The 16294-nt window shown below is 39.6% G+C and overlaps 1 protein-coding gene across 1 annotated transcript in view; it reads right to left on the bottom strand.

Annotated features, from left to right (window-relative positions):
• cep128 (centrosomal protein 128) overlaps positions 1-16294 on the bottom strand; it is a 204356-nt gene that overhangs the window by 54266 nt on the left and 133796 nt on the right. The window contains exons 16-18 of the mRNA XM_079831673.1: positions 9861-10037; positions 8715-8774; positions 5671-5863 (exon numbers count right to left, since the gene is read on the bottom strand). Of these exons, the coding sequence (XP_079687799.1) occupies positions 5671-5863; positions 8715-8774; positions 9861-10037 (430 nt within the window). The remainder of the gene's footprint in view (positions 1-5670; positions 5864-8714; positions 8775-9860; positions 10038-16294) is intronic.

Genomic DNA, 16294 nt, shown 5'->3' with positions numbered 1-16294 from the left:
TCGGTCACATTTATCACGTTTGGGGATTCCTCACCCACATTCATTAGCACTTCAAATCTGTTTTCAAGATGTACATTTGGTGGTAGAAAACTAGTGTTTGCAATCCTTGTGTCTGGGGTAGAGCATGCTACTGCGGCAATATGTGATGCTCGTGACAATCTGATGTCTCGAGTGCCTTTTGGTCTTGCTCCCTGTTTGTGCCATCGATTAGTGTGTTGATCAGTTACTTGTTTCTCTACATGTTGAGTAGCACTACATTTATGGGACTCACCGGCAGTGTGCAGAGGGCGATCATGATGAAGCTCTGCTGTGTGATTCGTCTGGTTGGATGGTTCCGCAAATAACTTTGTTTCAAGAACTGCAATCCTTTGTAAAAGTCTGTGGCAGTTTGTGCAGCAAGTAGATTCTAGAAGAGGCATTTTCTTATCCTTTTGAATGTAGGCAGCTGTGTTTTCCCTTCTCCGGAATGTAAGCTGAAGGCAGTGGGAGGCTGGTCGGTTGAAATATTCCGCTTTTTGTTTAGGAATTCAGTCACCAGAGTTTCTAATTTTATCATTGGAGTTAAGCTTTGTCGTTTGAGCAATGTGCTGATTTGCTGAAGTTGTAAAATATAGAAGTGATAGAGCAAAGCGCGGAGCAGTAAGCAAGAGCGTCCGAACAGTAGCGAAGCAGGAAGCACAACACAAACATTTGCTTGACCAGCCGCAACAGCAGCACATTGCAAAATTATTTATTTACCTCCAACTCTCTTTGCAGAACACAATCCTTGCTCCCTGTGTCTACCTAACCATTTCATCTGCCATAATCTTTTTTCCTTTTTGCTGCAAATCAGAGCGCAGACAATTTGGATCGCAAACTTCCGGCAGTTTATCAATATTAATAACAATTCCAGTCTTGCGCGAGAACTCAGGTCTGATGCACGAGTGATCTTGCGTTGTTTCCTTGTCACTTCACACATGTGTTTGCTTGTTAAACGTAGTTTGTGCACCGGAGAGAGTTGTCGGCGATTCCTCCTATTGTAACGTCATCCAGTGTTAAACCTCATGTCGCCGATCCATCGTGCAGTGTGAACACAGCAGTGACTGAATGTTGCTCTAGATAGTCATGCAGTGTGAAAAGAGCAGTGATCTGACGAGATTGAAAATTGTGCAGTCTGAACTCAGCATTAGAGCAGAGGTTCTCAAACCTGTCCTGGAGTACCACCAGCCCTGCATCTGACACACCCATTTCAGGTCTTGCAATCTCTACTATTGAGCTCATGAGTTGAATCAGGAGTGATAGATGGAGACATACAAAAGCTGTGTCCCAAAGTGAAGGGTGCGCACTTCGAAGGCCAGGCCAGGGTTGCCAGGTCTGCACAACAAAACCCCTCCAATTGCTAATCAAAAGTAGTGGAATCATGGCCAAAATGTGCCAAAACGCGGGGAGCGTGCGGTAGAAATATTGCTAAAGACAACTTAAACTGTGGACTATAGGTTACAAACAACCCACAGCAACAGTAAATGCAGCCCAATTCCAGACTTGGCAACACTGAACCGAGCATCGTTAAATGGGCTATAGCAGGTGTGTGACAACTGACAGCGGACATTTGTGAGGAGATTTTGTAAAAAGAGAAATGGAGCAGAAAAGTTTTTTTTTTTTAAACATTTTTTTTTATGAGGATTTTGACATGCTTCAAAGCCTGCGACGATGGGAGACCGGATCATAAGCACGTAAATCGGTAGCCTATGGTTAATCGTTAAGTTGCAACTATTAGTTAACAGTTTATTTCTTATGTTAAATGTAACTGTTACAATATATTTTAAACATTTATATATTTACATCCAAGTCTTTATTTAAGTACTTATTTTTATTCAACTCACATCATCTCAGGTGCATTGTACTTTTTATGACATGCCAGCCGTTGACCGATTCAGCCCCGCAAACCTGCGGACAGTGGAAATATGCACTCATCCCAGATGAAGATGATGTCCCACTGGCACAGGCCTTACTAGGTTCTCTATTGTGCATTATTCCCCAGCTCCACCAGCGTCTCCCGCTCAGCTAAATTAAAGTGTACATACAAAAGTTTTCTTCTGTTTTAGCTGTTCATTAAAATTTCTGTTGTTATGATGTTAAACTTAAGTTATATTGTAGGGCTATAAATAGTTGATAAAAGTACTTTAAGTAATGTATAGACCAATTTATTTTCATTTACACATTTTAATTTACATGACAAGAAAATATAGGCCTATGTATGAACATATATGAATTTTTTTAATGTACAAATTATAACTTGCATTACAAAAATAAACAATGTATAGAACAACCACTTCTCTTTTATTTAGCCTACACATTTCAAGTTAATGAAAATGAACAATAGACAGCAATTACTTTGTTACATTTACAAATAACTTGCATTAAAAAAAAAAGAATACAGAAAAATTGTTCTGTGCCACGACTTTACATTCAGCCTTTGGAGGAGACTGAATTCATTCATTCATAAAATACTTTATTTTGCAGTAGCCTACAGCTAGTAAAGTCAGCAGTTTTCGTTTATTTGTAATTTGGTTTATAATTTTGAGTGACAGATGTCGCATTTGATTTAGCCCATTTTTCTCTGTGACATTTTTTAGCTACAGTGTTGACATAAGAAAATTGAATAAAATGATTGCATATAAAATGATTGCATGGCCAACATAGCCTATTACTTTTGTTATCCCCAGTCTCTCTCTTTGTGTAGGGGAAATTTAAAAGAGAGATTCTGGAAATGAAATCTAAATTTAGCGGGATCGGTCGGGTCGTGAATAAAATATAGCGGGTGAGCACGGAGTGAATTTTAAGCGTGAGCGGGAGGGTGCGATGCGGAATAGATCCTATTGCGGGAGTGGGACGAAAAAACAGCCCCGCGCAGATCTAATTTGTATTTAAAGAAAGTGCAGAAAAAAGAAAGATAAAAGAAAGAAAGAGCGAAAAGGGAGAGAATGGACTGATTCATCTTCTTGAGAGAATGGTTGAGAAATAAATAACATTTATGCAAGTTCAAATTTGGAAATTAAAGTTTATCTTGCCAGGTTGCTCAGGGCAGGGAGCTGGGGACTGTGCGAATGCCTCCACTAAACGTTTTGTTTACTTCAAGTTCAAGCCGTTGCGCTGTTGTGTTCAATAGTATCCAGGCTACACTTGATTACCGACCACTTGAAACCAGACTTTTTTGAAAACTCCAGATGGGGGGAAGAATTTTAGAAACTCTGGTTGCAGCGTTGTCGTGTAGATGGTGAAAACAAAGATTTCGGCATGTGAAATCGAAGTGTGCACCGTTCTCTCCTTTGTTTGACATCAGATTGTGCGTTGTTAACTATTTTGTTTACATGAGTCGAGTCTATGCAATGGCGGACATAGCTTTTAATAACTCTGCTAACAGCGCTAATATACAGATACTTGTGCAGTTATCTCATTGTATTGCAGAACAGAGGCGCCAGAATGCAATAACACAAAATAGTAAGGCAAGTGTGTGAAGCGTGTATATTTCTTCACGCCCTGAAGAAACTTACCAATTCACAAGATTAACGGAATGCATAGCTGATATAAAACATTGGATGACCGGTAATTTCTTGCAACTCAATTCAGAAAAAAATGAATTTTTAATTATTGGACAAAAAAGCTCCACAAGTAGTAACCTAGAATACTGTCTAACACTTGATGGCTGTTCTGTCAAGTCCTCGTCGTCAGTGAGGAACCTGGGTGTGCTCTTTGATACCAATCTTTCGTTTGAAAGCCACGTTTCTAGCATCTGTAAAACTGCTTTCTACCATCTTAAAAATATATCTAAATTACGGCACATGCTCTCAATGCAAAATGCTGAACAGTTAGTTCATGCGTTCATGACCTCAAGGTTAGATTATTGTAATGCTCTACTGGGTGGTTGCCCTGCTCGCTTAATAAATAAACTCCAGCTGGTCCAAAACGCAGCAGCTCGAGTTCTTACTAGAACCAGGAAGTATGACCATATTAGCCCAGTTCTGTCAACACTGCACTGGCTGCCTATTAAACATCGCATACATTTTAAAATCTTACTTATTACTTACAAAGCACTAAATGGTTTAGCTGCCCAATACTTGAGCGAGCTCTTAACATATTATACTCCATCACGTCTACTGCGGTCTCAAAACTCTGGCCAGTTGATCATACCGAGAATATCCAAATCAACTGCAGGCGGTCGATCCTTTTCCTATTTAGCACCTAAACTCTGGAACAGTCTTCCTAACATTGTTCGGGAAGCAGACACACTCTGTCAGTTTAAATCTAGACTAAAAACACATCTCTTTACTGTGGCATACACATAAAATCACTTTTTCAATGAAATGATTGTTAGGCTGCATTAACTAGGTCAGCCGGAACCGGGAACACTTCCCATAACACCTGATGTACTCGTGACATCATCAGAAGAATGGCATCTACGCTAATGATAGTCTCTCTGTTTTATCCCGAGGTTTACTGCAGTCAGCCGGATCCAGGCCGTATCCAGTTCAGATGGTGGACCTGCACCCAGAGAAGACCAACACAGGACCCCGAAGTGTCTGCAGAGACCGTGATTAGACTCCCCCTGCAACTGCCTCATCGACACGGCATCCTCAATAAACCCGTCTCCGGCGTGTTGACTCAGATTGTTCGAATATTACAATTAATTAATACTTAAATCGATATGTCATCCTCAATAAACCCGTCTCCAGCGTGTTGCCTCCGATCATTCGAATATTGCACTTTAATAATTATTTATTCAACATCATCCTCAATAAACCCGTCTCCAGCATGTTGCCCCCGGTCCCTCGAATATTCTGATCTATTATGACCTCCGAGCTGTAAAGCTGCCAGAATAATAATAATAATACGCTTTTTGTTAATTGGCCAGAGGAGAACTGGCACCCCGACTGAGCCTGGTTTCTCCCAAGGTTTATTTTTCTCCATTAGGTCACCTAATGGGGTTTTGGTTTCCTTGCCACTGTTGCCTCTGGCTTGGCGTGCTCAGTTGGGGACATTATTATTTAGATTAATTTCGATGTTTAGTTGAAAAATTTAAACTAAATTAACCATTTAAACTAAATTACTGATCGAATTATTGATCTAACGCCCACACTGTCACTGTATGATACTTGAAATGTTTCCAGAATGGCTATACAGCTGATTAAAATTATGCTGCATTATTTTCCTGTTTAACACTGTAAAGCTGCTTTGAAACAATCTACATTGTTAAAAGCGCTTTATAAATAAATAAAGTTATTACAGTCCACTTGGGCCCTGCCCCTGTGTATACAGTTACCTGTCACTGAGTCCAAAGTAAAGGAACTTGTAGAAGGGTTTCACTGAGCCCATGGCATCCCTCAGTGCATCGGTGCCATGGATGGGACCCATGTGGAAATCAGGCAGCCAATCATAGCGTGGTTTTGCGTTTTCATGTGAACAGAGATTTTTTTAAACCGTGCTTGTGTGGACGTGATTGTTTTTTAAAACGATGGAGGAAAAATTCAGTTCATAAAAATACCCGTGTACAAATACAACCATATAAAAAGGGTGTGCCACAGATAAAGTACAGCTTATGCAGTAGAATAATGGATATTATTTCACATTACTACCTGTGCTGAAGTGTTAGGTCCAATAAATTCTGATCTAGTAATCAAGGTGAGTTGCTACCTCTCTTCTCTGATTGGATGTCTTTGAGGAGCCGATCCTGCAGGGAAATGCGGTCCAGGAGGCTCTGCAGTTCTGAGTCTCTGCTTTGCTTCAGTGCTTTCATCTGCTCCTTGTGCTGCTGCAGTGTCCTCCTCAACCTCCTCTCACTGGATTCCTGCTCACGCAGCTGCTCGCACAGCCACTGGAGCTTTGTCTGAACAAACACAGACACAGCGACAATAAAAATACACATCTGTAACACAATAATACAACTGCATTAGAAGAAATGTAAAAACTTCTGAAATAGGAGCGTCTCTGCAACTTCCTTATTATACACATCAAGACTCATGATATAATAACTACTTGTCATAAAAATGAATGACAAATGCCAGTTTAAGAATTTGTGCATATTAAGATTACATGCTAGATTAATTCAACTGTATGAAATATGATCAACAACTATTATAAAGATAAAAATAATATTTTAAGTAATATAAAGTTACATAGTTTTTTTTAAAGAAATTAAATCTTTGTAGTAATGCATTAAATATTCATTACAACTCAACAAAACTGAATAAAAAATTACTACTGTAGCTTTCATATTTTCAATCAATGTTGGATGGTCTCGTGTTAATGTCCCAAGTCTGACTTCCTACTAAAAATGAATTAGTAAACTAAATTAACAATATAAACTAAATTACTGATCTAATTACTAATCTAATGCCCACATTGTTACTGTATGATAATTGAAATTAACTAGATGACATCACCATTTCCTCCGGAGCGGCTGTACGGCCGAATAAAATTCAGTTGCATTATTTTCCTGTGTAACACTGTGAAGCTGCTTTGAAACAATCTGCATTGTAAAAAGCACTATATAAATAAAGTTGACTTGACTTCTCTGCGCTACCCAATTAGACAGGGTGTTAAACAGGGTGTCTGATCGACCTGTATAACAGCAAACCCCAGCACTTTCCTACAAATTGTCATCATAAGCAGAAGGAACAATTCATTGTGCTGTTATAAGGGATAAAAACACTTTTGTAACTCATTTTACAAAGATACAAAGACAGTTTTATAATCCTATTTGCAGAACTATAACAACCCTGATGCACACAAATATTAGTTACATATGAATATTTTTATTTAATAATATTAAATGGATCTATAAAAAAATATATATGATTGCATTCAGAGTATAATTGTATTGCCACAGCCGTACTCTGAGAAACCACAAACTGCAACTAACATGACTTTAAAGACCCCATGAAATCAAGTTTTGTGGCTTTTAATCCATGTGTATTTCACTAGAAGTAATTTATATGCAATTAGTGTACTCCTAATGTCTGCAGCGTTAAAGGAATAGTTCACCCAAAAATGAAAATTATAGGGCTACAACAACGAATCGATAAAATCAATCAAATTAGATTATTAAAAGAGTTGAGCCGAGGTTGTACTACGCAGTGGAAAAGCGAGCCGAGCCGATCCGTGCCGTGTCGAGCCAAGCCGTACCAAGCTGTGCCACGCAGTGTGTTAAAAAAAGTGTGTTAATTGCAATATATGAAAAAACAACATGGTGACACGGTGATGATTCAGCACCTAAAACGAAAACATCTTGGAGTCCTTGATGAGGAGGAAGGGAGTTCAACGGCAGGGTAACGTTAAATCACTACAGAATCCTACTTTTGTTCCGTTTTGAAGTGAGGAGCGTAACGTCCCTCCAGTAGCTCTTCGGTCAGCATTCGGTCTTAAAGTGACAGCAGTCTATATTTATTTATACTATATTTAGTTTGTGAGTGTGTGCGTCTGTGAGTGTAGTGTAGAGAATAAGATCTAACGTTCAAACAAATCCTGTTAAGTTTTCTGATTAGTATTTTTCTTTATTTAAAAAATATATATTTTTATTATTCTGACAGCTCAGGTCCCTTTAAACAAAAATATACATCTTTTTGTGCACTTTATTTAAAAAAAACCTATATATTTGGCAGATGTAAAGCATACATGTGTATGTTTTTTGTGTTAGTCCAATTGTTTTTTGTTTTTTATTACTTTAACAGCTCAGGGATGTTCAAGGAGCAACCTGTTTGTGCACTTTCGGAAGATTTTGTTGCACTGTCAATTCTGTTTTTGAATAAAGGGTTGGGAATTAATGTTTTTTTTTATTTATTATTATCTGATTCATTGATTAATCGAAAAAATAATCGACAGATGAATCGATTATTAAAATAACCGTTAGTTGCAGCCCTAGAAAATTCTGTCATTAATTACTCACCCTAGTATTCTCATCGCTTATAAAATTAAGGTTGAATGATTGGAGTCACATGGACCATTTTAACGATGTTTTTAATACCTTTCTGGACCTTGAAAGTGTTCATTGAAAAGCTGTCTATGGAGGGGCCTGAGAGCTCTCTGACTTCATCAAAAATATCTTAATTTGTGTTCCGAAGATAAACAAAGGTCTTACGGGTTTGGAATGACATGAGGGTGAGTAATTAATGACAGAATTAAAATTTTTGGGTTAACTATCCCTTTAACTTCTTGTACTTCTAGTTTTTGTTAACTTAAACTGTAAAACTTGCAGTTTTTCTCTGTACTAAAAGACCAAAAATTCTCCATGGACTCTGAATTTTTGTCCAATCAAATACTCCCTACAATGAGAATGTCCTTCCATTTACTGACTAGCTATAGCAAGTAGCAAATAATGGTTCAGAGCTATGATGTACACTAAAGCGGGGCCTTTAATGACCTATCCTGTTTCAATAAAACAAACTTCAAGAAAAGAAGGAAAACTCTGCTTGTCAAGCCATTTCAAAGGGTCTTTAAATGTACTGATGTAATACATCAGACAAGCCACTACAAACAAAAAGCAACAACCAGAAACACATGCATTTAAATGTGTTAAAATACACATTTTGGAAATAAAACCTGATAAAACATGACATTAAGTCCCTGAGAGCTGGAAGATGTTTCCATCAGTCTATCTGAGACAGTAAAGAACAACAGCTGTTAAGATGCATGACATCAGCTAAAGAAATGATCATCGAAAGCTGGGCTCAACAATATACCTTAACCTCAGCAAGCCAGCGATGGGAATCCTTTTGCAGTCCTGGAGTCAGGGTAATGGCCTACAACACGAAATACTCAAATGACATGTTGCACTGTCTTGCTATACAAATTAGGAAAGTCATAAAACTAGAAACTCCTGTATAATGAGGCACTATGTAAAATTACACATCTCTGAGTAGGTTAAGAAAGGGAAAATATGCTGAATTGTTCAGGGTGAGCTTTCTCTGATGCATTCGGAGACAGTGACAGTCTACTGGAGGATCGTAAACCTCCCAGATCTTTGGCTCCATGGGAAAACCCCACCACACAGATGAGTCACTTTGGGAAGCAAAAATGAGTGGGTTTACAAATTTCTCATTTAGAACAATGTTTGTACGCCTCCAGAGCGAGCAATCACAGGAGGGGGCTCTGTCACCTTTTTTTATAAAATAGAAACCAAGTATGTGGAGGTGGAGGATTGTGTTCCCCCGACAGCTCTCGCCTGTCACGATCAACAACGTTTGAATATTACCATGCTGCTTTAGACTGCTGACACAAACACATGATGGGGAAGGAGGCCATTTTGTCACTTTTTTTTCTTCAATCAAAGGGGGCTGTCGGCATAAGATAAAAAGGTGTGAAGACTGGAAAATAACATGGAGGTTGACAGCTCGAGCTGAGAGCAAAGAATGTGTACTTAAAAAAGAGTATATAAATAAATATTAATCCATATGGATTACTTTTATGATGGGTGTGCTTATTTGGGCTTCAAAATCTATTGGTACCATTCACTCCCATTATAAAGCTTGGAAGAGCCAGGATATTTTTTTATATAACACAGATTGTGCTTGGCTGAAAGAAGAAAGTCATATCTACCTTGGATGGCTTGAACTAAGCTTTTTGAACTAACATTTTAAGTTAAGGGGCCATGAGGGCATCGTAGTCATCAATGGCAGAGAACTATGGCACCGCTGACATCATAAGGCGCATGCCAACATGCCGTTTGTAGTCAAGATTGCAATCACACTACACATAATTTATAAGTCAAGAAGTAACGGTACACTATAAAAAAGCAGCACATACTCTGACAGAACACAAATTTGGATGGAGCTTTAGAGTGTAGCAAGTGTGCTTTGTAGTGTACTGTAGTGTGTGTGTAGGGGTACTTCAAGCTTGGCGGCTGAGTCTTTTGACACAAACTGGCAGGCTGAGTCAATTTGAGCCCCTACGGCATGGAGGATGGACTCCTGTTCCGTCTGGAGGCCCGTGACCTTCTCACGCAGCTCCGCCATGGAGCGCTCTGCAGTCTGACGCCTCTCCTTCTCCCTCTCTGCTAAATTCACCTACATTGGAGACATTAAGAAAACATCCGGGACTCAGATATGTGTGCAAGCACAACAGTGCCCAGCTATTTATAAAAAGACAATAACGTGTCAGATCATAATGTGTCCAGTCAGTGTGATCTAGCTTCTTTTATTGTTGTAGTCTGATAATAATTATGTTACCATTGTGTTAAAGACATAAGTAATGCATGTAGGAATACAAAAGCACAAATAATAATAAAGCCCAGAAATAACTACCCTTAACATTAACAGGACAAAGATAAACTCTTATTTGATTGAGCTTAAAAACAAATGTTTCTCAATCTGGACTCTGAGCAGTTTGCGTGAACCACGAGAGAAAAACCATGGCTGTGTTCGAAATCGCCCCCTATACCCTTAAATAGGGCACTATTTCATGGAACAGCCATTTGTAGTGGTCCGAAACCATAGTGGAAGTTTTTGAGTGCACTCATTCAATCCCACAATGCACCATAATAACGAGTGTACAGCCGATGTAGTACGAGCAATGGCTGGAGAAGAGGCTTGTTCGATGCACCACGCAGACCGATTGGCTCATAACGCCGCATTCACACGGGGCGTCGGCATTAACGCTTCTCATTTACTTTGAATGGGTGATGTCATGCGTTGCCGAACTGAATTGTGGGTTTCGTCGCGTCGCTTCACTCGCATTGCAAGCGGCAGAAGTTGAAGATTTCTCAACTTTTCAAGCGCCAACGCAGGCGTTATCCAATCAGATCACCATATGCAAATACCCTAGAGCAGACGCTAGCCAATTGCGTTCATGCAACCCTAGAGCAGACGCGGCAAGTAATGTGATTGGCTGTTGTCGCATCAACGACAAGCTTCAGCCACGCCCTCAGTCAAGCGTTAACACTGACACCCCGTGTGAATGTGGCATAAGTACCGCGAGAGCGTTTCGAGAGCAAACGACTCCTTATGCTTTTGAATCACTCTCACTCTCAACCATAGACTGTGCTCTCACTGTGAGAGTCGCACGCTGAACGAATTACCGCTGTCCGATTCGCCCCGTGCACCCTCATTCCCCATTACTCCACTAGTCCACATAAAGGAGTGAATGAAAACAAGTGAGCGAATTCTGACACTGTAGGGATGCTGTTTTGTTTGAGCTTTGCTTTTTTGTTAAAATAAAAAATGCTTACAGTGTGGTGATTGCTTTGTGTCACACACATTGCGTATACCTGCACGAGTATTCCAGCAAGATGTTTACTCAGAGAACAGCTGCTGCATCACCACGTCGTGCTTTTACGAAATATTATCTTCCATTGTTCTTCAAATTATAGAACTGAGAGAACAACAAAATGAAGAACTTTTCATACAACAAGACAAACTATTCTCTTACACAATGATCAACAGCTTGTAAGTCAACAAGCTTAAACTTAACCCTATAGCGCTCTCTACTTGTGTGGCACTTACTGGGAAATAATATACAAGGAATAATAATAAAGTAACTCATAAGCATTTATTTTACAAATAATAACTTTATTTGTATGTAAGTCTAACATGTGTTTAATAATAAGTGTTTATCGGTTAGGGGTAGGTAAACAGACTGAATTAGAGACGGTAAAAGTGAGTGGGTCCAATAAGTCTTGTCCCATCCACATACAATGGTTCCGACGCCCATGCCTATAGGATTCCGCTGTGGATGCCATCTTCTGGCGAGATGCAGGAATTCATTCAACGCGCGCTACGACTCTTACAGTGCATTATGGGTATTCTCTAGCCATCAAGCGTACATCGGTTGTAAACTCGTAATAGCAGTGCATTGTGGGACTGAATGAGTGCACTGAATAACGTCCACTATGGTTTCCGACACCACTACAATGGCTGTTCCCTCAAATAATGCCCTATTCAAGGGTATAGGATCAATACAGCTGAATCAATCATCCATCCATCTGCACTGGCCCAGCGCAATATCTTGCATACAGGTATACATTCCTTTTTAATTGATTATTAAACTGTTTGATTAAGGTTTATACATGGGAGTTTCCACGGCAGAGTTCAAGATAAATCTTTTCATTATTACTGGAGCTGCTTATACGTTTCAAATAAACAGAAAAAGCGGCAGCCCTTCTGGCTCTGAATTCATTCACTTGTTTTCCCTCAAGTGGACTATATCAGTGGGCCAATGTAGGGAATAGTGAATGAGGGTATAGGGGGCTATTTCGAACACAGCCCATGCTTCCCCTTCACCAAACAATCCTTATTATTTCTCCCCCTATACCTGGCTATATACAAGGGAGAATGCTACCTAGAACTGTGGGTGGTTACATACCTCCCCCTTCATTTACAGATTTGACATACCAATTACAAAGCTTAAGATTTTGAACATGATAGGTATCAACAGTCTCTGGACCAGACACAAGGGAGACTTAATAATTAACCGGACCCAATCTCCTTACAATTTTGGCGAGCCCTTTCCACTTAGGGGATAGCTTTGCCATAAAACCGTCATCGGCTTTGGATAAGGGATGAGTTCGTACCCAAACTACATCTCCAACCTGAAACTAAGTTTGTGACGCTGGTCGTAGTATCTTTTCTGCTTACTCTGGGCTCGCTCTACGTTCTCCCTTACCAAGCTGACTAGTTCCTTTTGCCGTTCCAGTATAGGGTAAGCTGGGCTGTTAGCCCTGTGCTCTCATGCCAGGCAGAATTAATGGCAAACCGGAACTCGGCCAACCACTTATCCCACTGTCGATGCTGATCTTCAACATACAACGCAATCATGGTTTTTAATTTTCTGTTGACTCGCTCTGTCAAATTTGTCTGAGGATGAAAGGCAGTGGTTCATTTTTGAATTACTCCCCACTGTTTGCACAAAAGGCCGATGAGATGAGAATTTAATTGAGATTCTCTATCTGACACAAGATAGGCTGGTGCTCCCAATCTCGTGAAGATCTCATCTATTAGGATTTTTGCAATGTGAGATGCTTTTGCTGTTCTCAAGGGATACAACTCCACCCATTTGGTGAAGTAGTCCACAACCACCAGAAGATACACATGCTGTTTGACACTTCTAGGAAAGGGACCCATGAAGTCTACTCCTAACATGTGCCCAGGCTCGATTACTGGAGTATTTTGCAGAAGACCTGACATCTTTGTCATGGAGGGTTTGTGTTTTTGACATGTTTGGCACTCCTTACAATATTTCCATACATCCACCCAGATGCTAGGCCAGTACACGGTTTCGAGTAGCCGGAATAGAGTTTTGAGCTTCCACAAGTGTCCATTCAGAGAATTGTTGTGAGCAGACTGCAGGAACTATTGACGCAGAGCAGAAGGTATGATCAATTAGAGTTTTTGACCTTTTCGACCATCAGGGACACTTCGAAATAGAAAACCATTTTCAACAACATAATGAACTCTAGCAGTGTCAAGTGTCATCTGTTTTCCAGCTTTAATTTCTAGTTCTTGAATTTCAGTGTCACTGTTTTGTGCTGTAGCAATTTGTGAAAGGTCAACTGGTAGATTGCATGGTGGAGAAATGGTTTTGGTAGCAGTAGCGATGAGTAACGTGTCCTGTGGAGCATTGTGACTTCTTGATAAGACATCTGGCACACCATTGCACTGACCCTTCCGATACCTCACAGTGAAATGAAAACCTTGCAGTCTTATGGTCCATCGTATGAGACGTGAAGAAGGTTTTGGGTGTTGGAATGCCCATGTCAAAGCGGCATGATCTGTTACTACCTCAAATGTATGGCCCTCCAGATACTGTCTCCATTTTTCTACAGCCCAAACGACCACCAAACACTCCTTTTCTGGCACAGAATAAACTTTCTCCACTCCACTCAACAGCCGGGATGCATAGGCAATAACATGCTCTTCACCGTCTGACTCTTGGGTAAGAACAGCTCCTAAACTAATATCACTGGTATCGGTTTGTACTTGAAAAGGTTTAGAGAAATCAGGGGGAATCAAAACTGGAGCTCCAACAAGATCATGTTTTATATAGTTGAATACTTGTTGACATTGTTCAGTCCATTCCCATGTGGGCTTCTTCTGTTTCATTGCATGCAATGAGGCTGCCTTTTCAGAGAACTGGGGTATGAAACGGTGATACCAACCCACTAAACCCAGGAACCTTTGAACGTCTTTGATGGATGAAGGTATGGGAAATTATTCTACTGCTGAAACTTTGGCTGGATCAGTCTTTACTCCATGTGTCACAATGTGTCCAAGGAATGAAATAGATTTCTGAATAAAGTTGCACTTTTTTAGATTGAGGGTGAGACCGGCTCTATGGAGGCACGTGAAGACTTGTTGGATATGCTGGAGATGTTCTGAAAGGGGTTTGGAGTAAACAACGATATCATCAATGTATACCATACAGCACTTTCCTTTCATCTCACATAATACCTTTTCCATCAGCCTTTGGAAGGATGCTGCAGCATTTTTCAGGCCAAAAGGTAGACAAAGAAATTCGTATAGCCCCGTAGAAGGCACAAAAGCAGTTTTTTGAATACTATCTGCATCCATTTCCAACTGCCAGTAGCCCCTTTTCAAATCTAGTGTGCTGAAAACAGTTGCTCCATGGAGAGACTCCAAGATATCCTGAATTTGAGGCATAGGATAAGCATCCAGATGAGTCTTGGCATTAAGACCTCGATAATCCACACAGAATCTGGAACCTCCATCCTTCTTTTGAACTACAACAACAGGCGATGCCCAAGGTGGTCGGATGATTCTTGTACTTGAGATTTGATGAATTGCTGCTTTACTAAGACCTTGTATGCACGCTTTGTTACCGGAATTTCATCTACAACGATGATGCGATGTTTCACACAGTTAGTTCGACCAATCTGCTGAGTGCACAGAGTAGACCAACTCAACATAATATCCTCTACTTCCTTCTGTGTAATGAGATTGTGTCTGATGCTTGGGCTAACCTGTGAATCTGCTGGCGAGTTTCTTCATCACAGGTAGGTCCCGGTAGCGTCCACAGCGAATTGGACACACGTATAAATCGAGCGTTTGAAGCGAAATAGACACGCGTTCAAGACCACACTGAGCCAGGCATCCGAGCCAGCAGCAAACGTCAGAAGGACTGGCCGAGGAAAGGCTGCTCTCGCCGGGGTTAATGAGCGCTGTAGTGTTAATTTTGTCACCTATTTTTAATTTAGTCTTAGTCTTAGTCTTGTGCCAAATGTCCTTGTTAGTTTTAGTCATATTTAGTCATTCACATATCTTTTTTTGTTAGTCAAGTTTTAGTCGACTAAAAGTCTTGTCATTTTAGTCAAAGGAAAACTCAATATATTGTGTGGCAAAATAAGTTACATAAAATACATATAACCTGCATAATGTATGTGCCACAACACCATAGCTAACTGGTTGATTTACAGCGTAGATGCCTGTAATCAGCATTAGATTATGAGACAATGGGCACAAATATCGATTTCAATCTTGCTTCAGTATGAATTCATATGTATATAGCCTACTGTACATAAGGAAAAATAAGTTTGCCTTTTAGCACTATTTTAAACTTTTTTGGGGTTAAATTATATTTGCTTGCATTCTTTACTATTCACTATTATTAACATTTTAAAATTTCACAAATTTCACAAATAAGTAAGCAGTTATGATCTGCAATACTTTTTTGAGCAACTAGACTACATGGATATTGATTAAAGAGCCATACAGGCACCTAGTGGCATTACAAGTGAAAATTATTATTTTTCCAGCCACAAAATGACTCTAATTTGCCTCTTTGCATTGGAATTCTCTATTTTAGCCTTAATTAATACACTAATTGTAATATAAATAATACAAATATTAGAAGAAAAATGTTTTAAGTGGTCATTAATGGACCATAATTATTGCACAAATAGTATTTAGTACCAAAAGATCTCCTCAAAATATTCAATAAATATTATTGAACTAAAATATAGGCTTTTATTTAAAAAATAGTTAAGGTCACATTTGACCACCAATGAGTACAAGTGTGACTAATTAGTAAGGAATACCTTACTAATTAGATACAAGAAAAACATTAACATTAATGTTAACAATGTTGCATCTCTACCACTCTCCATAATAAAATGATACTGTAAATGTGGCTGACGTAATAATCAATGCACACTATGTTGTACTGTTTACCAAAAATTGTTGCAAACACCTGTATAGTGAAGCTGTTGTGTAACTTACGTGGCTTAAACCATTCAAATGTATTGACACAGCATTAGAAGTATTGAGCGCTCCGGGAACCACGTGACCGTGCACGCCGCCGCGAGATGACATGC

Source organism: Gobio gobio (assembly GCF_949357685.1).
Source record: "Gobio gobio genome assembly, chromosome: 12".
Classification (NCBI taxonomy): domain Eukaryota; kingdom Metazoa; phylum Chordata; class Actinopteri; order Cypriniformes; family Gobionidae; genus Gobio; species Gobio gobio.
The sequence above is the reverse complement of the archived record's forward strand: the minus strand, read 5'-3'. Positions and strand labels throughout refer to the sequence as shown.